Below are 20,852 nucleotides of genomic sequence, written 5' to 3'. Positions count from 1 at the left end.
GCACAACTGTCTTCTGGGCTCAGGACTGTGATCAACAGCAGTGGTGAAAGCAGGAAGCGTTCCTTGCTCATATTTTTTGATAAAACATATTTAAAGGCTCTCCACTAAATATGATATCTTCTGAGGGTTTATCTGAAATATAGATTTAATCAAGTTTTAAAAGTCATTTCTATGGCTAGCTTTCTTGGCATTTTTCCCCACAAATGAATGTTGACGGAAATCAAATCAAATCACATAACAATATGTAAGTGTATCAGATCAATATGGTGGACGTCTTAAATTTACAAAATGTTACATGTCAGTTCAGTTCAGTCGCTCAGTCGTGTCCGACTCTTTGCTACCCCATGAACTGCAGCACACCAGGCCTCCCTGTCCATCACCAATTGCCGGAGTCTACCCAAACTCATGTCCATTGATTGAGTCAGTGATGCCATCCAACCATCTCATCCTCTGTCGACTCCTTCTCCTTCTGCCCTCAATCTTTCCCAGCATCAGGGTCTTTTAAAATGAGTCAGCTCTTCGCATCAGGTGGCCAAAGTATTGGAGCTTCAGCTTCAACATCAGTCCTTCCAATGAACACCCAGGACTGATCTCCTTTAGAATGGACTGGTTGGATCTCCTTGCAGTTCAAGGGACTCTCAAGAGTCTTCTCCAACACCACAGTTCAAAAGCATCAATTCTTCAGTGCTCAGTTTTCTTTATAGTCAAACTCTCACATCCATACATGACCACTGGAAAAACCATAGCCTTGACTAGACAGACCTTTTTTGCCAAAGTAATGTCTCTGCTTTTGAATATACTGTCTAGGTTAATCATAACTTTCCTTCCAAGGAGTAAACGTCTTTTAATTTCATGGCTGCAATCACCGTCTGCAGTGATTTTTGAACCCAAAAAATAAAGTCAGCCACTGTTTCCCCATCTATTTGCCATGAAGTGATGGGACTGGATGCCATGATCTTAGTTTTCTGAATGTTGAGCTTTAAGCCATCTTTTTCACTCTCCTCTTTCACTTTCATCAAGAGGCTTTTCAGTTCTTCACTTTTTTACGTGTCACATCTATTTCAATTTTTTAAAAAGACATTTAAAAGTAAAGAAACGGCTCTTTTTTTGCTCAGGCCTGTGGCACATCTCCATCCTGCCAGGAAGCTCCATAGCCACCGATGAGACCAGAAGGGGCCTGATAAACAGGACAAGAAAGCACGCGGGGCACAGCGGAGGGCCACCCTCATCGAGCTCTCCTCAACAAGGGGGCTGAGCTCCGGAGAGTGGCGGCTGAAGTCGAAGAGCCAGATTCTGCCTTCAGGATGCGTGTCAGGGTTCAGTTAATGAAGAATGGCAAAAAAACTCTCAGCTTTTATACCTGATGGTGGTTGTTTGATTTTATTGAGGAAAACGATGAAGGGCTGGTTACTAGATTTCATCAGAAAGGTCATGCTGTTGGTGACATTCCTCGAGTCAGCTTGAAGGTCATCAAATAGCTAACGTCTCTCTTTTGGCCTTAATTCAACATTCAAAAAACTAAGATCATGGCATCCGGTCCCATCACTTCATGGCAAATAGATGGGGAAACAATGGAAACAGTGAGAGACTTTATTTTCTTGGGCTCTAAAAATCACTGCAGATGGTGACTGAAGCCATGAAATTAAAAGATGCTTGCTTCTTGGAAGAAAAGCTATGACAAACCTAGACGGCATATTAAAAAGCAGAGACATTATTTTGCTGACAAAGGTGCATATAGTCAAAGCTATGGTTTTTCCAGTGATCACGTATGCATGAGTGAGTTGGACCATAAAGAAGGCTGAACGCTGAAGAATTCATGCTTTTGAGCTGTGGCGTTGGAAAAGATTCTTGAGAGTCCCTTGGACTGCAAGGAGATCAAACCAATCAATCCTAAAAGAAATCAATCCTGAATATTCATTAGTAGGACTGATGCTGAAGCTCCAATACTTTGGCCACCTGATGCAAAGAACTGACTCATTGGAAAAGACCCTGATGCTGGGAAAGACTGACGGCAGGAGGAGAAGAGGGCGACAGAGGATGAGATGGCTGGATGGCATCGATTCAACGGACATGGGTTTGAACAAGTTCTGGTGATGGTGATGGAAGGGGAAGCCTGGAGTGCTGCAGTCCATGGCATGGCAGTCAGACACGACTAAGCGGCTGAACAGCAAGAACAAAGGGAAGAAGAAGGACCAGGACCGTGTGTTGGTAGTGAAGGCACGGTAGTAATACATCTTCATAATCAAAAAACCCAAAAACCAACCAAAAAGAGAAATGAAATGTGCCGTCTTCTTTTTCTGAGAAAATCATGAGTGTTTTCCTCCCTTTGTGCAGCAGTGAGTAAAGCGTGTCCATAGGCTTGAAGCCACCTGGGCCTGAGCAGTGGTGACCTGCTTTCAATGTGCTGTTGGGCCCAAAGGCTAATATTTGGTTTTATGTTTTGGTTTTTTGGCCATGAGGCATGTGGGATCCCAGGTCCCCAACTAAGGGTTGAAACTTCACCCCTGCATTGAAACGCCAAGTCTTCCCACCAGGGAAGTCCCAGTGGCTAGTATTTCATTTGAATTTTTCATGTTAATAATTAAACATAAAATAGTCTAAATTGTTTCCTGTGCTTCCCTCACGTCTCTTAACAGAAGAGGCTAGCACCTCAAGAAAGGGCTCATTAGCCTCCCTCCATGGCGCCTCTTGCGGAGTGCCCTTGACCCTCCACCTCTGAAGGGGGAGTCCATCAGACTCAGAGTCCAAAACTACGCCCTTTCTCTTATATCTGCCGTCTTGTTGCTGTTCGTCTAAAAAAAATGCCCTTCGCTTTGTAACTCAGTTCTGTTGGCTTTTTGAAACCTTGTTTTCAGAAGTTCCTACTTAGTCTCGACCTCCGTCACAGCACCCTGTTCTTATACAAACACACTATCTCCCCCAGTCTTTCTGAGCCTATGGATTATTTTTGCTTTTTTAGGTTTTTCTCTAATTCCTCAAACTTCTTGAGCCTTTTTCCCCTTTTGTTTGCTGCGATCTTTATTGTGTTGCAGACTTTCCTCAAATGTCTGATGAACACCGGCTGCTCTTCACACTCCAACACGAAGGCTGTCTGGGAGCCGTCAGGCAGGACCCTTGAGAACGAGGGAGCAGGGGTGTCCCTGGGCTGGGGGCCCTCTGAGTACAGGTGACAGAGAAGGTGCCCGGTGTCAGCTGGGGCACTGCCCGACCGGGAGGCCGAGGGGGCACGCCCTTCACTATCCCCGGGCCTGCCCTCCAGCTCCGGCTCCGGGCTCCGGGCATTGGAGCCACAGGTGCGACTGCTCCCGACTCGGGGTGCCCCAGGAGAGGGGCCAGGCCCAGCCCTGCCCTGGGAAGCAGGTCCGTGTGGCCAGGAAGGCATGTCACATCCCTCCCAGGGCCAGGGAGGGGGCAGTCACAGTCAGACCCCATGGGCGAAAATAAGAGAAGGTGGGCTCCCAGGGGACACACCGGAGCAGGGGTAAGGGTGCTGAGAGGCCACAGCAGTGACCGTTCCCGCAGGCCCCACGCGGCATCCTGATCTCCTCAGAGAAGTGCCCTTGTTTCCTGGAGGTGAGCAACTCACTGGGGCTGTTCTGTGCGTGGGACCAGGGAGTCCACCAGAGGATGCGAGCCTTGGACGAGCCCCGCCTCTCCCGGCGCGCAGCGCCACACCAGCGCGAGGCCTGGGGCCAGCAGGCGGCTCTCAGCCACGGCCCCTCTGGCCCAGGTGGCGTTTGAAACCAGCAGGGCCTGAGCCTGCCCAGGACAGCGTGGGACGCCGCAGCGCTGAGCCTTCGGGGACCACAGGACCGGAGGAAGCGGAGAGAGACGGCGTCACAGAGGCGTTCTGCAGCCGGTGCACTCCTAACACCGTGAGAGAGCCGGTGTCCCGGGGGGAGCGGCTCAGGCGAGGCCTAGAGTCTGGGGTTGGGAGGGGGCCAGTAGGAGACTCGAGGACAGACAAACCTCGGGAAGCGAGATGGAGCCAGGCCCAGGGGTCCAACCCGGAGGGGACCTGGAGGGCCGCCAGCTGGAGCAGTCGGGTTACAGGTGGTGAGGCCGCCTGCAGGCCCTGGAGGGACCTGAGCAGCAGCCCCGGAGGCGGGCAGAGGGCTCCCGGCTCCCCTTTCCCGCCTGGAAGGAGGCCTGCGAGGGCCGGTGCTGCTCTGGGCCTGGGACGGCCTGGCGCCCTGGCGCGCCGTCCTCTCCTCTCTGGGCCCGCGGTCAGGAGCCCGTGTGGACACACCCCCGGGAAACGGAGGGAAGGAGGAACCGGAGAGGGTGTGAGGGAGATGGGGCTTGGGGTCGGGGTGGGGCGGGGGGCGGAGTGTGCGAACTTGGGGTGAGGACGGAGGCAGTGGAGCTGGGGGTGCGAGGCGCTGAAGACAGTGGGGCTGACTGGTATCGGGGGACCAGTCAGGATGGGGGTGCGCAAGGGATGGAGGACTGGGCAGCGAGTGGGGCCGGGGGCGGTGCCGGGCGGAGGGGGCTGCGCCTGCGAAGGCCCGCCCCGGTCCCCTCCCGCCCGTCCCGGGGATGAGCCTCCGCGTCTGCCCGCCCCACGCCGAGGGCGGAGGCCGCACGCACATCCCCGCTCCGCTCGGCGCCCGCCGGGTCTCCGCCACAGCCCCCCTTCTGCTCCGGCCGCGGTACTCGGAGCCGCCGCGGTTTTACCCGAGGCCCGCGGCTGGTAAGACCGGGCGGTGGGGGGGGCGCGTCTGGGGCCGGGAGGCGGGTGGCGCCGCCGCCCAGGGGTCGCCTCTGGTCCCCGGCCCAGCTGCGAGCCAGGCGGTAGCGGGAGGGGCGGAGCGCGAAGCAGAGCGGGCGGGAGGGGACGCCAGGCTGGACCCTGCCCGGGGTGGGGCTCGCACCCCGGCTCCAGCCCCGGAGCCTCGGAAGGGGCCTGGGAGAGCCGATCGAGGCTCCCTGCTGGCCCCTCTCCAGACCCTCACCCGCTTCCTTTGGGCCCTCGGACCTGGAGACGCAGCCTCACCCCCACGGTGGCCGGTGGGCCTGCGAGCCCTGGAGCGGCCCACACATGGAGCCCCCTCCCCAGGCCTGAGCGCCCTCAACCGTAGGGGGCTCACAAGCCCCATCCTCTGCCCCTACTCCACGCCCCACACAGAATAACCCCGCTGCAGAACCCTCACCTCCACCCGCCCCTTCCAGGTTATTGAACAAGACCCCCATCCCCGCCCCAGGCTCCAGGCCCTCATCCTCAGGCAGGCCTGCCCCCAGCCCACCCCAGCCCACTCCCCACTCCTCCAGCAGGCGAGGCCCCCGCGTACCACCCAGTGCCCAGCCCGCCCCCAACCCCTGAGCTCCCTGTGCCCGGGCCCTGAGCACCTCCCCACCTCCCCAAGTCCTCTGTCCCCAGCTCCTGAGCGCCCCGCCCGCACAGAAGCTGAGGCCCCCCCCTCCGTCCTGCAGATTCTCCTCCAGGAACATGAACTGGGCGGCCGCCGTGTGCTGGGCTCTGCTGCTAGCGGCCACCTTCCTCTGCGACGGCAGTGCGGCCAAAGGTGGCCGCGGTGGGGCCCGTGGCAGCGCCCGAGGCGGGCGCGGCGCCGCGAGGGTGCGTGTGAGGCCAGCACCCCGCTACGCGGGCTCCTCCATGCGCGTGGCCGCGGGGGCGGCCGCAGGGGCGGCGGCAGGGGCAGCCGCAGGCCTGGCTGCGGGCTCGAGCTGGAGGAGAGCCGCGGGGCCGGCGGAGCTTGGCCTGGAGGATGCGGAAGACGGGGCGCCCGGCAGCAACGGAACAGGGCGAGGCGTCTACAGCTACTGGGCGTGGACCTCAGGCGCAGGGCCCACAGGCCACAGGCACCTCTGCCCGCTGCTGGGAGGGGCCCTGGGCGCCCTGCGGCTGCTGCGGCCCTAGGCTGGGTCGGGCGCATCCGGGCCAGAGCCGCCCCCAGCCTGTGCCCTCCTCCCAGGCCTCACAGCCCTGATCGCCCCTCCCCGCCCCTCCCCACAGCCAGGAGCCTGGAGCAACGTGGGCAGCTCTGGCCCCTCGGCCTGGAGCTGTGACACCTCCCGCCCGAGCCCCTCCCCATCTCACATCCTCCCAGGGGGTCGGCGGCCCCGCAGCTCCAGGATACCCTGCCTCCCGCTGGGGTTAGTTCCCCCAAGCCAGGACGGCAGATGTCCTGGGGTCCCCACACTGGTCCATGCTGGCCGGGTGCCCACCACTCCACGGGCTGTTCAGGCCACCCCAGCTCCTCTGAGCCCACCCTGGACACCTGAGTGCTATGGACGGTGCTGACCACCAGGCGGGGAGGCAGGTCCTCAGGCTGGGCTGGTTCTGCCACAGCCCAGAGGACGTGGTGCCCCCCGCTCCCCACAGAGGCAGCCCCAGGGACTGAAGGACTTGAGGAAAAGGGCTGGTCGCCCATCCAGAGAGAAGGGGGCGCGTCTGTGGACCTGTGAGCCCAGCATGGCCCATGTTCTAAGGACACTCCCAGAACACCCTCACCCAGGGCCTGCCCGGAGCCTTGCCCTGCCCGTGGGCCCAGGGGCCGCAGCCCTCTCTGGGCAGACGCTGCGAGACCCACCGCTGGGGGAACCGGGGGAACACGGCCCAGAGCAGCCTCGGAAGACGCGAGGTTTGCCTCTGGCGCCCGAAGCCCAGGGTAAGGCAGCCCTGCCTCTCAGGTGCTTTTCCCTCCAGCTGCCGACCTGCCCCACGGGCCTGAGCCCAGCCTGGGCCCAGGCTCGCCTGCGCGTCCTCTGGCTAGAGGAGCCCCCGGGCCTTGCAGGACGGCTGCGGCCTGGCTCCTGGTCGGCCGGGCTCTGCTGTGCCGGAGCCTCTCGCGCCACAGGCCTGCCTCCAGAACCCACCCTTGCCTGCCCCGCGCCACAAGGCCTGTGGACTCAGCTGACGGATTCGTGTCCAGACCATCATCTCCAGGAGCCCTGGCGCCTCTGCCTTCCCATCTGGCCCTCAGCTCTGGTTGTAGTCAGGGTCTCAAATTATCCACGGGGCCTGGACCAAGCATTTCTGTCCAAAGGCCCAGGCGCCAAGCTGCAGGACGCAGCTCCCTGGAGCCTCTTGTGTCCACACTGCCAGCATTCTTGGGTGCAGCCCCCAGATGCCCTCCATCCTCCCAGACTGAGCTCTGGGCTCTGCAAGACCAGCAGGGGGTGGCCGCACCCGAGCCTCAGAGGTAACGTCTGAGAGTCTTAAACAGGAGGTCCCATCGTCCTCCCTGATGGGCCCGGCCGAGCTGTGCTCAGCCTCAGACGCCCACGAGGACACGGGCTGTGGCTGGTCCAGACCCTCTCACGCCGCTGCAGCGCGCACCACCAGCACCCTGAACATGCTGGAAACACCGCTCATGTCAAGTGGTTCCGCTCAACAACCCGACTTCAGGAGCATTTGGCGTCTGCGGCACACATCTCTGAACACGTCCCCCGCCACGGGGCAGGGTTCCGGCAGGAAGCAGGCGGCGCTCGGGGTGGGCAGCCTCAGGCGAACTGGTGAGTGTGCTGGGCGGGGGGCAGCCGGACCTAGAGGGCCGCCTACAGGAAGAGGGGCCCTGGCGGGGGTCCCAGGAAGGTCGCCACACCACTGGCCACAGACGAGCCGGAACTGTAACCAGATGCAGCGCCCATGCCCACCACCCTTCCCTCCCCGCCCGCTTCCAGAATGTGCAGGCTGTGGTGGTGACCTTCCTGCCCTTCAGGTGTGAGCACAGCAACGCTGGGCGCCATCTCAGTAGCTAGAAGGTGCTCGGAGGCGGCGGGAAGGCCTGGCGTCTCCACTGACCGCCCTGGCTTGTGCACAAGCCAGGCTGTGAGCAGAGCGGCCCTGGGCACCAAGGGGACGGGGCTGCTGGATTCTGCCACAGCTCCTCGGGACCTCCTGTGTGTGTGTGTGCACGCTTCAGTGGTGAAATAAACTCTGCTGCCAACCAGACCGTTCCTTATTGCAGAACCAGGACGCTCAGGAACCTGTCACACAAGCCCTTGGGTGCTGAGCAGTTCGTGTTGTTTTTCTCGGCAAGGTGCTCACGGGGCTGCACAGTGAGAGGGCCAACCTGGAGCCTCCTGTGTCCACACTGCCTGCATTCTTGGGTGTGGTGCCCAGATGCCCTCATCCTCCCAGACTGAGCTCCGGGCTCCGCAAGACCAGACGGGGGTGGCCGAGCCCGAGCCAGGCCCGCAGAGGCACTGTGACCGCTTGAAAGGTTTAAACAGGAGGTCCCAGCAGGGCAGCACCCTGGCGACTCAGTCCTCCCTGATGGGCCCGGCCAAGCTGTGCTCAGAGACAGGCCTTTTAATTTAAATTTTTAAAGTTACAGATGATGGTTTCAACTCCTGAGAAAATGCCAGCTTCTCCTTAGGAAAGGAGCTGAGAGACACTGAACACGAGAGAGCGTCCCCCCCAGGCCCAGCACACAGGACGCCTGACGCCCACACCCAGGCCTGTGCGCTGGGACCAGGGGCCGGCTGTGGGGCAGGAGCGCTCGGCCTCCTCCCTGGAACAGAGACCCAGTGTGGTGAGCAGCGTGTGGACTCTGGGAGTCCAACCTCAGCTGCGGAGCTGAGGGCAGGGGCCAGGCCCTCCCGCCAGCCCAGCTCACGGCTCCTCCTCCTCCTCCGTGGAGCGGCCCTGCAGGAGGTCACAGTCCAGCATCACAGGGCCCAGCAGCCCACTGCGAAAGGCCCGCAGGAAGTCTCGGGCGGCTGCAGGGTAGTCGGGCTGGATGACGTTCACGTTCCCTGGGAAGGCAGGAGGCTCTGGTGAGGAGGGAGCCCCACGTGGGGCCCAGTCCAACCCCCTCAGGCCCACGCAGGTGGGCGTCTGCACAGCACATTCAGGAAAAACACCTGAATTCACAAGAGTGATGGCCTGGAGCTTCCAGAGGAGGCATGACCCGCCCTGCAGGCCTGGCCCCTCCCCTGCAGCCAAGGCAGAAACCCCTCCCCCGACTCTGCTCTGGGCCCAACCCCCACCCAGCCCAGGGCTGCCCTACTCACCCGTGCCAGTCAGCACCTTCACCTTCTGAGTCTTCCTCAGCTTCACAGCCACCCGCTTCAGCACGCTGGCGATGTCGTCGCAGGCCTCGCCCAGGCCGTAGTGCTGCACGTACCTGCGGGCAGGCGGCAGTCACTGGCTCTCCAATGACCCCTTCATGGGTGCCAGTGACCGCCTTGCAGAGCTGAGGGCCTCACCGACACCCACCTTCCACGTGGCCACAGCCGGCTGCCCCGAGACCCAGCCCCACACCGGGACCCTGGGTACAGTTGCCAGAATAGCTGACCGTTCGAGGGGGTCTCCCTGCAGACCCTAACCAAAAGGACCGGAGTGTTCCTGATGACAGTCCCAGGGCAGGAATACCAAGACACCTGCCACCCGAAGGTCAGGGGCAAGAGCTGCCAGGCGCACACAGCGGGAAAACAGATCCATCAGAGGAGAAAACTGGTCAGCTGGAACCGACCCAGACGCCAGAATCCACAGACCCTGAATCAGTTATTAGAACTGCATTCCCTGTGGTTACAAAGCAAAGAACCCACAAAGGAGACAATAAAAAGAAAAAATCCGAATCTAACACCTAGAAGAAAACGCTATGGAACACACCCTGAGGGAATTAAAGCAGCTCGAACTCTGCAGGGGAGAGGGTGAGGCAGCTGGGGACCCAGTGCCACTGAGCCGGCGCTCCCGCAGCCAGAGCGGGTGACGGAGCCCTGCACCCATGGTCAGAGCCTGGGGACAGCCCTGCGCGGACGAGGACAGTGGCCGGAGCCACCCACACGCGACGCAAGCTGCACGGCCTCGGGGGTGAGAGTCAAGGGCTGAGCACAAGCACGAGAAACGAGAAGAAACCATGCCGGGGCCCAGAGTCATAAACCGCCTGAACGCTCGAAGAGAAGCCTTCACAGCAGCCGGAGCGTCACAAGGACAGAGCAGAGGGACAGAGGGCGGACTCTCATCAGAAGCCGCTCCTCTGCGGACAGGCCGTCCACCTAGGGCTCCGCCCACAGGGCAAACTCCCTTCAAAAGGGAAGGTGAAATGAACACATCCTCAAACAGCAGTTGCACGGCCACTGGCATCCCAGGGAATCCTCGGCAGGGAGACGGCCCCAGAGGGCGGGGGCCCCAGAGCAGACGGGGCAAGCCATGGCCCGCGAGGCTCAGGGCAGACCGGCGAGTCTGTCTTCACTTTACATCCAAGTTTCAAGAAAGCGCAGCAGCATGTCTGCCGCAGAGAGCAACACGTGTCACGATGCTGGCCCAGAGGCGAGGTCCGCAGACGGGAAAGGCCCTCAGGCCTCACGGCACTAACCACCCCGATGTCCTGCAAGCCTAGAGCCACCTCCGCCCAGGTTCTAGGTAACGAGCTGACAAAAGGCAATCATGAGGAGCGTCTGAGGGACTCCCCTGGTGGTCCAGGGGCTAAGACGCCGCACTCCCAGTGCAAGGGGCCAGGGTCAACCCCTGGGCAGGGACCAGATCCCACAAGAGTCCGCTGCTGTGACTAAAGATCCTGCAAGCTGCAGCTGAGACGCGGCGCAGCCAAGCAAGCTAAAGAGAAGGCATCTGACTAATCTGAAAAAGGCCAAAGAGAGAGACGACAAAAGGCGCGCACAATAGCTGTGACAAAGGCAAGATGAAGATGCGAGCCTAACGCCGTGACCAGTCGGACGCGAGTGGCCTCAGCACCTAACATGAAAGCAGAAACGGCCAGACGGGGCGAAAAGCAAGGGCCAGCTACACGCAGCACTAAGCATGTTTTAACTGTGAAGACACACCAGCTCCACTAGAGACGGGGAGAGGACACGCGAGGGAGATTTCAGAGCAGAGGCTCTCCCGTCCAGGATACGGGAGGTCACGTCCTCAAGGCACCCGCAGAACACAACGACCTCCCCGGGACGCGGAGCCTGGAAACGTGAGCAGGACCGGCGGCGAGCCCGTCTCCTGCCCCCAGCCGCAACAGGAGGACAGTCAGCCACGCGGAAACAAGGGAGGAGCACGACCGGACGGCAACCAGCAGAACAAAACCCAGAGGTCAGAGAGTGGGAACCAGAAGCTGGTTCTGTGGGGAAAACCAAAAACCTGGCCTGGCGTCCTCGGGGTCCTAAAGGACATCTCTGGGGCCCTGCAGGACACGGGCACTCTCACCATCCTCGCTGGGGAGGGCAAACCAACTGGACATGTGCACAGTGGCCGCCTGCACTGCCCAATGTGAAAACACGGACGAACCCAGGGATGAACGCCCAGCCAGGCGGCAGGAAGCAGGTGGGGCAGGGAGGGGTTACACAGCAGCACAAGAAACGGCGTTTCCTGGACAGCGTGACAGCTTCACATCACTCTGCCAACAAAGGTCCGTCTAGTCAAGAGTATGGTTTTTCCAGTGGTCATGTATAGATGTGAGAGTTGGGACTATAAAGAAAGCTGAGCGCCAAACAATTGATGCTTTTGAGCTGTGGTGTTGGAGAAGACTCTTGAGAGTCCCTTGGACTGCAAGGAGATCCAACCAGGCCATCCTAAAGGAAATCAGTCCTGAATATTCATTGGAAGGACTGATGCTGAAGCTGAAGCTCCAATACTCTGGCCACCTGATGCGAAGAACTGGCTCATTGGAAAAGCCCCTGATGCTGGGAAAGATTGAAGGCAGGAGGAGAAGGGGACGACAGAGGATGAGACGGTTGGATGGCATCACTGACGTGATGGACGTGAGTCTGAGTAAACTCCGGCAGTGGGTGATGGACAGGGAGGCCTGGCGTGCTGCAGTTCATGGGGTTGCAAAGAGTCCGACACGACTGAGGGACTGAACTGAACGGCTTCACAGGTGCACCCACACGTTACAACGTAGCAACCTGTACACATTAAATGGCCACACTCTGTCCACAGCACCCTGACAGGGCTGGTCCTCCAGTCACGCTTAGTGAGGCCGGGGAAGAGGGCCTGCCCCCTGCACTCACCCCAAGAGCTGGTGCCTGTTGAGGGTGTAGAGAAGGTAGTCAGCCAGGGTCTCCTCGCCCACGAGGTGGTCCAGCACGGTTCCTGGGAACAGGCAGCGAAGGGCGAGTGCTTCAGCTTGCTGCCTGCCCTCCCTACCCCCGCAGTCAAGTGGGAGGAGGGCGCCCCCTCCAGGGTGGGCCAGGAGGCCCGACGGGTTCAGAGGGTGCCAGGGGTGTCAGCTGTGAGCAGCCAGGCCAAGCACAAGCCACCCAGCCTGGGAGCCTCAGGGCCTGGGAGCCTCCGGGCCTAGGAGCCTGCTGTGGGTGGTGGGGGTCGGGCTCACCACACAGGGCCAGCTTCAGGCCTGTCTCCACGCTTGGAATCCGAGGAGCCAGCACCCCGGGGGTGTCGAGCAGGAACATCAGCGGCCGCTCACACACCTGTGGGCAGAGGGTGGTCAGCTGGCCTTCTGTCTGAGGCCGGAGGAGGCCCTGGAACCTGCCTTCCAGAGTCACTGCCACCAAGCTCTCAGCATCCCCACAGGATGCCACGGCTCAGTGATGTGGAGAAGGAACCCAGCAGCCACCTTGCCCCAGGAGGACAGGCTCTGCCCTGACCCTGCATGCCCCTGGGATGGGAGACACCTGAGCCCTGACCCAGGCATGGTGTGAGGACAAGGCCCTACCTGAATCCTGGACATCACAGCTCTGGTGATCCCAGGCTCGCCGCCCACCCTGGTGGCTTTTCCTGCAGAATGAAAGGGAGACGTCAGTCTGTCAAACCCCCAGGCAGGTACGCTAGATGAGCACCGATGCACATGGGAGCCTAGTGGGGCCTAGCGAGGCCACAGCAGGGAGAGAACCGCCTCCCAGGCGCCACAACCCGCTGAGGCATGGCCGTGACAGCTGGCCAGGGCCGCCTGCTGGCAACGCCTGCCTCCCTGCCCGGCCGGCACCGCCCCGGGAGTGCCCACAACGGCCCATCCGTGGGGCTGCTCCTGACGCTGGCCACCCTGGGTCCCAGCTCAGGGAGTGTCCCAGGCAGACCCTCCCCCTGTGCTGGAGCAACACGCATCCATCAGTGCGCGGACAGGTAAACAAAATGTGCTTCGTCCACACAAAGGAGTGTTATTCAGCCTTAAAAAGGAGGGAGATTATGACTCATGCTTCAACCTGGTTGGACCCTGAAGAGTTAGGATCCATGGAATAAGCCCAGCTCAGTCCAGATCCTGTGAGTCCAGGTACGAGGCACCAGAGGACCGAATTCATATGACAGGAAGCAGACCAGAGGTTCCAGGGGCTCCAGAGGGCAGGCCCACTTGTGTCTGGAGGCTGATAGTGTGAGGCTTGCACAGGACTTAACGTACTAATGTCCTTAAAGCCACGATTACAGGAAAATCAGCAGCAGCTGACTGTAACAGCGCTCTGCTGGCAGCAGAAACAGCCTGAGGTGGCGGTCCAGCACACGTGTGTCTCGGGGAGGTTCCCAAAGGACACACTCGTGCAGAACACGAGTCAACACGGACTTGGTGTCAAACGCCAGCAGGCATGAGACACAGGCCGGGAGAGCCCTCCCCAGGTCCCGGCCTGACGTCTCACCCACGTTTCCCGCACGCCCTGAGCACAGCGGGACACAGAGACAAAGTAACGGGAGGACAAAATCGCCCACGTTTAGAAACTGCATATATTAAACATTTAAAGACAGAAAGCGAATGAAGTATAAAATGTAAAAGGGAATGACTGTCTCACCAGCTGACTGCACACCAAGCTGTCAGCTGGGCCTCCTGGTGCCAGCAGCCCCCTCGGTGAGCTGAGGTCTCAGGCTCTGGAGGGTCGTCCCAGCACGAGAACCAGTGCCTGATCCCCCCAACTGCAGGAAGTACCTTTCCTGAGGTGCTGCCTCCGCAGGGAGTTGATGAGCGAGGACTTGCCCACGTTGGGGACCCCAGTCACCATGACGCAGAGTTCCACGTGCTGCAAGCGCAAAGGCAGGGGTTGGGCGCCACCCAGCCCGCACCCCCACACCCCCGGGGCACCAGCGTGCCCACCTGGGTGGGGCGCCCCACCCCACCTGCTGAGACCCGAGGCGGGGCCCGTGGGCCTGGGCTTCCCAGCAGAAGGGGCGGGCCCTTGGCCGGTCCTGGCCCACCAACCTCTCCTCGGTGATAGCGGTAGCTGCTCCCAACCAGCTCCATGACCATCGGGATAATCTGCAACCAACAACCACCAGGCACCTTCCGGTGGGAGCCTGGCCGCCCTCAGCCCCTGGAGGTGGCACTCCCATCGGCGTCCCACCACCGGCCGGCGTGGTTCCACACACATCAGATGCAGGCTGTGCTCTGGGGAGGGGTGGGGATGGCCAGGGCCCTGCCCCGTCCTTCCCCAGGAAAGAGGAGAGCCCAAGGGGGACAGCGGGCACTGCCACACCTTCCAAAGCCGCATGACAGCGGCGGAATTCTCCAACTTGACCGGGAAAACAGGCACAGACCGTCCATGGCCTCCTCCCACTTGGGACCAAGGGCATCTCTCGGCCCGACCCTGCTGTTCGCACCCCCAGTCTGCCCGGCCCAGGAGGTGACTGTGCCCCGAACCCAACAACACTCTGCTTCCTGCAGAAGCACAGAGTGATCTGTGGTGTTTCTTTAACATTTTAAGCAGAAGCCTCAGAGCACAAAACGGAAGAGACCCACCTGGTTGACATTTTCGTCCTTCACACAGTTGGTAAAAACAACATGTTTCAGGCCTTCTCTTTCTAAGTGTTGTATAATTTTCTAAAAGAGACAAGATGTTTCCATTTCAAACACTAAATGAAGACATGGGCGGCTTCATAAGCGAGAGTCTGAGGATCTGCTCAAGGGCTGGGGACTCAAGAGGAGGCTGGGCCACCGGGGCAGGTGGCCTGAGGGCACGTCAGGGGAGGGCAGGCCGGCCCCGGGGCGCCCCTGCCGCGGGCTCTGTGGGAGGACACAGGACGGGGCCACACCAGGTCATCCAAAACCACCTGCAGCCCTGGAGATGCTCGGCGCTGGTCTCCACTCAGTCACATCATCACTCCTTTCCTCCCAACCAGCTTCCACAAAACAAGCCCCACTTAAAACTAAGGTTTGAACCCAGCTACAAAGTACATGGAATACTTTAAAAGCCCCAAAGTAAACTGACGTTAACATGAACTTACTGGCCTTAATGTGAAGCAAAATCACCATATGACTCTTATTTTTACAGCCAGTACTGTACTGTTTGAGAGTCCCTTGGACTGCAAGGAAATCCAACCAGGCCATCCTAAAGAAAATCAGTCCTGAATATTCACTGGAAGGACTGATGCTGAAGCTGAAGCTCCAATACTTTGTCCACCTGATTCAAAGAACTGACTCATTGGAAAAGACCCTGATGCTGGGAAAGATTGAAGGTAGGAGGAGAGGGGGACGACAGAGGATGAGATGGTTGATGGTATCACTAACCCGATGGACATGAGTTTGAGCAAGCTCCAGGAGTTGGTGATGGACAGGGAAGCCTGGCGTGCTGCAGTCCATGGGGTCACAGAGTCAGACACGACTGAGTGACTGAACTGAACTGAACTGCATTGTTTGATCAGCTACTGATTTACTTAAAGGAATAAAAAAGCCACTCATTGATTCAGTTAGTTTTGCTGATTTATTGTTTGCTATGATGATGCAGATGAAGGTCAGGCCCACAGAGACTTCGTGAAGTCACACTGCAGGCTGCGTACAAATCTGCATGGGACGCCCCCTCCCAACCTGCAGAGGCAGACACGGGCCCCCTCCCCGGGGGCTGCTACCTCCTGTCCTTCCCAGACCCAGCTGCCTCCTGCAGGTGAGATCGGACACCCCCATCAGGCCACCTGATGTGCCCATCACTCCACAAAGATGAGCATTTTGGAGCAGAAGCAACTGCTGGATGCTAAGACCCAAGTCTCAGCTAAGAAAAGCAACGGAAAGCTTGTGATGACAAGTAACTACAGATGCCCCTGGACTGAAAGCCAGCTGGGGGTTCTGTCCTCGGGACAGGAGGGATTCAACCAGAAGCCTGCGGGGAGGTGGGTTCGGATGGGAAACGCCTTCCCCTTGGGCACTCAATGAACAAAGAGCCCTGGGGCTGGAGTGCCTGGGTTTCCCTGCAAACCTTGAGCTATAGGCCTATGGGTGGAGTTTAAAGAACTCAATGTACCACAGCCAACTAAGAACCAGAACACGTTCTGCTGCTGCAGAAGGAAAAGCTACACACACACAAAAGCTGGATCGATTTCAAGATTCTGACACCTGCTCTCTCTGTTTCTCTTATTCCAGGACAATAGGAGACATCACCCCTGGACAGTGTCCCCATCCAGCAGGGCTCGGGGACACCCCCAGTTGCTTTGGGTCTCCCACCTTCCAGATCACTCGGGGCAGCAGGCAGCCCGCAGCTCAGACCAGGGGTCTGGGAGGACAATGGGAGCCAACGCTGCCGCACCAAGAGGCCTCTGGGTTGGAGAGCTGGGTGATGGCCACTTGCCCCAGGAAGCAACTGAAACGTGAGCAAGTGAAAGTTAAACAAGAGGCAGGCGTCCGCACCACAGCTGCAGCCACACGCCGCGGGCTCACAGCCTCGAGGGCCCTGTGGCCGCTCTGTGGGAGCGCGGCTCCTCCCCTCGCCCGCGGCTGGACCCCCACTGAAGGATACAGACTCTCTGGTCACCTGGATGACAGGTTAGTCAAAGGCGAGTTTGCTAAAGCGCGCAGGCCTGGGCAGACGGGCAGCACGTCCACGCAGAGACCCAGTCAGACTGGAGCCGCACCTGCTGCTCCTCCAGATCTGCCAGGTCCAGTTTGTTGAGGACGAGCAAGTGAGGCTTGAGCCCCAGGGTCTCCTGAAGCAGAGGGTTTCGGCCTGACAGTGGGATGTGGCAAGATTAAGGCGAAATCCAATCAACTTGACCAGCCAACTGACATACGTTCCCTTGTCTTGTTATGCAGACTGGATCGCCTACAACAGGACACCCTCGGAAGGAAAGGACAGTGCAGAAGCCTGTCTGGAAGCAGGCGAGCTCCAGCCAGCCCAACCCAGAGACCGAGCCGACCCCACGTCCTGCACTCACCGCCCTGAGGGCCACCGAGCCTCTGCAGGCCCCCGACGCCTCCTGCAGACAAGAGGCAGGGCAGCAGCCCTCTCGTGGCTCCTCAAACAGGAATGATGGCGGCAAAAACAGCTCAATGGAAGGTTTTGTGAGTAGATCACTGTTTAGTTGCCAAAAGATCTGGTCACTCAGGACAAGTGCCTCCACGAGTCCTAACCAATGTATCTCATGCCACCACAGCCACCCCCGGGCGTCCCCATGGAGACCTCCAGTGAGGCCACCTCCTCACGCCAGGGCAGACCCTATCTCCGCCAGGCACCCCCGGCACTCACTGGGACACCAGCGCGTCAGGAGGGGAGGTCTGTGTCTGCAGGTCGGGGTGCTCAGCCCTTCCCTGGTGCCTGCCCCCAGGAGTCCCGAAGCCTCAGCATGCCCACATTCCAGGCACCAGTTAAGCCGCTGCGTCCCCACCCACACAACACAGGAATGACAAAAAAACAACTTACTTTCTCCATAAACAGCACTCTGCCCTCAGAGGTTAACCAAGCCTGAGCTAACTCAGAACACTGAGGCTCCCTCAAGGGGCTGTCCTGGAGGACAAGTCAGGACATTCATCGAGCAGAGGAGGGTGGGGCGGAGGCGCCCCCTCCCCGCCCCCCCCAGCACACAGGCAGCAACAGCAGGCGTCCTCGTTCAGAAATCAGACATGCAACTGCCAGCAAACCCTTCTGACTGGCGTGAGATTTTGTACGAACTGAAACATTTAGCCTACGGTAGAGAAGGTGGAGTTTTCTCAGAAACTCCAAGTAGAGATGGTGATGACTTTCAAACCAACACCTGTGTCTTACAGGGAGCCTCTAAACACAGCTCCGGTAAATACAGCAGAAACAGGGTGTGCAAAGCACGCTCATCACTGAGGGAGATCGTTCCCTCTTCTGATGCATCCTTTCGGGCAGGAAGGAAGCCCGATTGGCAGCTACTTTCCAATGGAGGTTTCATGTGCCACCTGGAGCCTGCTACTGCTGCAGTGAGTTGGAAGGCACAGGTGTGCCAGGTGGAAACCTGAGACGAACGAGCTGCCTTGTGTCAGAGGGGAGCTTCTGGGCCCCACACCAGGGATTCTGACTCACTGGCCTGGAAAGTGGCCTAGATACCAGTATTTTCAAGAGCCTCCCGGGGGAATTCTAATATATAACAAGGATTGAGAACCACTGCTTTAAATGTCAGCAATTTGGGGTTGCAAAGAGTCAGACACGACTGAGCGACTGAGCTGAACTATGACACGTGGCCCTGTTGAGCACTGTGGTGCTGACTGGACCAGAGCAGGCCCAGAGGAGAAGGCAGATGGAAACAAGCTAATGGCCAGGAATGCTTCTCGGGCCCTGTGCACTGCCTGACTCTGGAAGGTCTCCCCTGCAGCTCTGCACCCAATCCCAGTGGGGCTGGGGGAGGGCTCCCCTCACCAAGCAGTTCTCACCACCAGCTGGGGTCCTTCTGTCCAGCACAACTCTGACTCCATCTACCTGGAGATGGCATCAGACCCCACGGTCTGGACTCAGGAATGCCACCACCCCTCACTTCAAATAGCAACTGCAGTTGAGGTGTGACAGAAAACAGCAAAATTCTGTAAGGCAATTATCCTTCAATAAAAAATAAATTAATTAAAAAAAATAGCAACTCCAAGTCCAGGTGATCATCTGTCACTTCTGACCAACAGGCCTGAATCAGGGGTTCCCAAGAGCCTTCCCTGGGTTCTAGCAAAACCAGTCTGGACAGTGGCTCAAGAAATTGAGAGAAACATTTTATTTATTGGATTAGACTTATGATCTGGCTTCCCTAGTGGCTCAGAGGTAAAAAAAAAAATCGGCCTGCAATGCAGATGTGTGCAGGACGCACAGGTTCAGTCCCTGGGTGGGGAAGATCCCTTGAAGAAGGAAATGGCAACCCACTCCAGTATTCTTGCCTGGAGAATCCCATGGACAGAGAAGCCTGGCAGGCTACAGTCCATGGGGTCACAAAGAGTCAGACACAACTTAATGACTAAACAACATAAAGGACACAACTCTGGAGCAGCCAGATGGAAGACACGTGCAGGGCGAAGGCTGGGAAAAGACGTGGAGCTTCCCCCCTGCCGGTGCCTCTCTGCCTGCGTCTCCACATTCTCAGCAACCAGGAAGCTCTCCCCACCCCACCCCTCTACAGTCTGGGGCTTTATAGCAGCGTCATGACACAGGCGGGACAGAGGGAAACACTGGCCTTGGTGAGTGAACTCAACCTCCAGGCCCTAAGGTGGGGGTGGCAGGGGTAGGACTGAAAGTTCTAATCCTCCCATAGCAAGGCTGGTTCCCCCAGCAACCAGCTCCCCCCTTAAGTGACCAAGGGTCTTTTCCAAAATCACCTCATTAACACAGCAAGAGACACCTTATCACACTCCTCACATAGGCCCTCTTTATTCTAAGTGACCAGGTCACCACCACCGAAGGATATCCGGGCGTCATGGACCTCGATTATGCAGTCCACCAGCCGCAGGCTGCCCTGCATCTTCTTCAGCCCTGGAAAACAGAAGAGGGACGCCTCAGGAGAGGGCGGGATCCGAGCCTTTAATAAAGTAATACCGGAGCACAAGTGGTTGCTTTACAAGGTCGTGTTAAGTTTCTCCGCTACCGCAAAGTGAATCAAAACACGGCCCCTCACGTCCCCTCACTCAGCCAAGCCCAGTCTTTCGGGCACGTCCACAAACATCCCTTGTGGTTCAGACAGTAACGAGTCTGCCCGCAATGCGGGAGACCCAGGTTCGATCCCTGGGTCAGGAAGATCCCCTGGAGAAGGGAAAGGCAACCCACTCCATTCTCATCTGGAGAATTTCAGGGACGGGGGAGCCTGGCGGGCTACACTGCATGTTTCAAAGAGTCGCACAGGACTGAGCGACTTCATTTTCTTTCTTTTCAAACATCTCGCCTCCACCGCCTGCTTCTCGCCCGCGGGCGCCCCGTCCCCCTGAGCAGGGGCCGAGGGGCGGCGCGGGCCGAGGGCCGCCACCCTCACACCGGGCGGCGCTGGGCTTGCAGGCGCTCTCGGAGCCGAAATCCGAGAAAAGTAAGAACCTCGGAGGGTGCAGGCGAGAGACCGCCAGCTCGATCTACGCCTCAAGGTGCTCAGGTAATTAAACAGCCGACCTCAACCTGGAAAGTGCTTTCCTAGCCCTGCCTCATTCCGTCCCCAAATAACGTCCAGGAAATTGTATCCTTTTCCAAGCAGGTGGGGACACGGGCTTCGAGCCGAGTAACAGGGCCTGCCGGGGTCAGCTCACGAGCCCGCCCCGCGCTGGACCCGCGAGGAGCCGGGGAAGCCGCGCTTCCAGCCGCGCCTCACCCTTGGCCATGTGGCCCGGAAACCAGCGCGCCACGTCGCGACCTTCGAGAGGGAAGCTCTCCCGCCAGGCAGCCCGCGCGGCGGCCCACAGAGTCCGCGGAGACAGCCTCATAGCTCCGCGTCCCGGGCTCCGCGCAGCACTACGGACCGCTCCGCCCACGGACCTGTCCGCCGGACTCACGACCCCGCACAAGGGTTCCGGCGCTCCACGCGGCCGGCGCGACCCGCGCATGCGCACGACGCTGCCTCGGTCCGCAGGCGTTTAGCGGCCAGGGCTGGGGCTGGGCCGGGGCCCGGGGCTGGGGACGGGGCTGGGCCGGGGACCAGGGACGGAGCAGGGGACGGGGCTGAGGCTGGGCCGGGGACCAGGGACGGGGCTGGGCCGGGGACGGGGCTGGGCCGGGGACCGGGGACGGAGCAGGGGACGGGGCTGGGGCTGGGCCGGGGACCGGGGCTGGGGCTGGGCCGGGGACCAGGGGACGGGGCTGGGGGCTGGGCTGGG

The 20,852-nt window shown here is 59.4% G+C and overlaps 2 protein-coding genes across 2 annotated transcripts; one reads left to right on the top strand and one right to left on the bottom strand.

The window, feature by feature from the left end:
- The first annotated feature begins 4,598 nt into the window (after window positions 1–4,598).
- Window positions 4,599–8,277, top strand: SPRN (shadow of prion protein). Its single transcript, XM_040254751.1, has 2 exons — window positions 4,599–4,693; window positions 5,434–8,277. The coding sequence occupies exon 2, from the start codon at window positions 5,450–5,452 to the stop codon at window positions 5,879–5,881; it is 432 nt and encodes a 143-aa protein (XP_040110685.1). The 5' UTR covers window positions 4,599–4,693; window positions 5,434–5,449; the 3' UTR covers window positions 5,882–8,277.
- Window positions 8,183–20,534, bottom strand: MTG1 (mitochondrial ribosome associated GTPase 1). Its single transcript, XM_040254748.1, has 11 exons — window positions 20,351–20,534; window positions 19,466–19,530; window positions 16,700–16,804; window positions 14,598–14,678; window positions 14,061–14,117; window positions 13,791–13,881; window positions 12,594–12,655; window positions 12,252–12,348; window positions 11,929–12,010; window positions 8,983–9,095; window positions 8,183–8,724 (listed from the first exon to the last, which is right to left on the bottom strand). The coding sequence occupies exons 1-11, from the start codon at window positions 20,460–20,462 to the stop codon at window positions 8,582–8,584; spliced, it is 1,008 nt and encodes a 335-aa protein (XP_040110682.1). The 5' UTR covers window positions 20,463–20,534; the 3' UTR covers window positions 8,183–8,581.
- Window positions 20,535–20,852: the final 318 nt, after the last annotated feature.

Source organism: Oryx dammah, unplaced genomic scaffold (assembly GCF_014754425.2).
Source record: "Oryx dammah isolate SB20612 unplaced genomic scaffold, SCBI_Odam_1.1 HiC_scaffold_14, whole genome shotgun sequence".
Classification (NCBI taxonomy): Eukaryota; Metazoa; Chordata; class Mammalia; order Artiodactyla; family Bovidae; genus Oryx; species Oryx dammah.
The sequence above is the reverse complement of the archived record's forward strand: the minus strand, read 5'-3'. Positions and strand labels throughout refer to the sequence as shown.

What these genes read in the sequence shown, in the direction of transcription:
- SPRN (XM_040254751.1), top strand. Translation starts at nt 5,450, where the DNA reads ATGAACTGGGCGGCCGCCGTGTGCTGGGCTCTGCTGCTAGCGGCCACC.
- MTG1 (XM_040254748.1), bottom strand. Translation starts at nt 20,462, where the DNA reads ATGAGGCTGTCTCCGCGGACTCTGTGGGCCGCCGCGCGGGCTGCCTGG. An exon ending in CAGATCTGGAGGAGCAGCAG is followed by an intron (nt 14,679 to 16,699) that starts GTGCGGCTCCAG and finishes TGTCTCTTTTAG; the next exon opens with AAAATTATACAACACTTAGA. An exon ending in GAGGCAGCACCTCAGGAAAG is followed by an intron (nt 12,656 to 13,790) that starts GTACTTCCTGCA and finishes TTCATTCTGCAG; the next exon opens with GAAAAGCCACCAGGGTGGGC.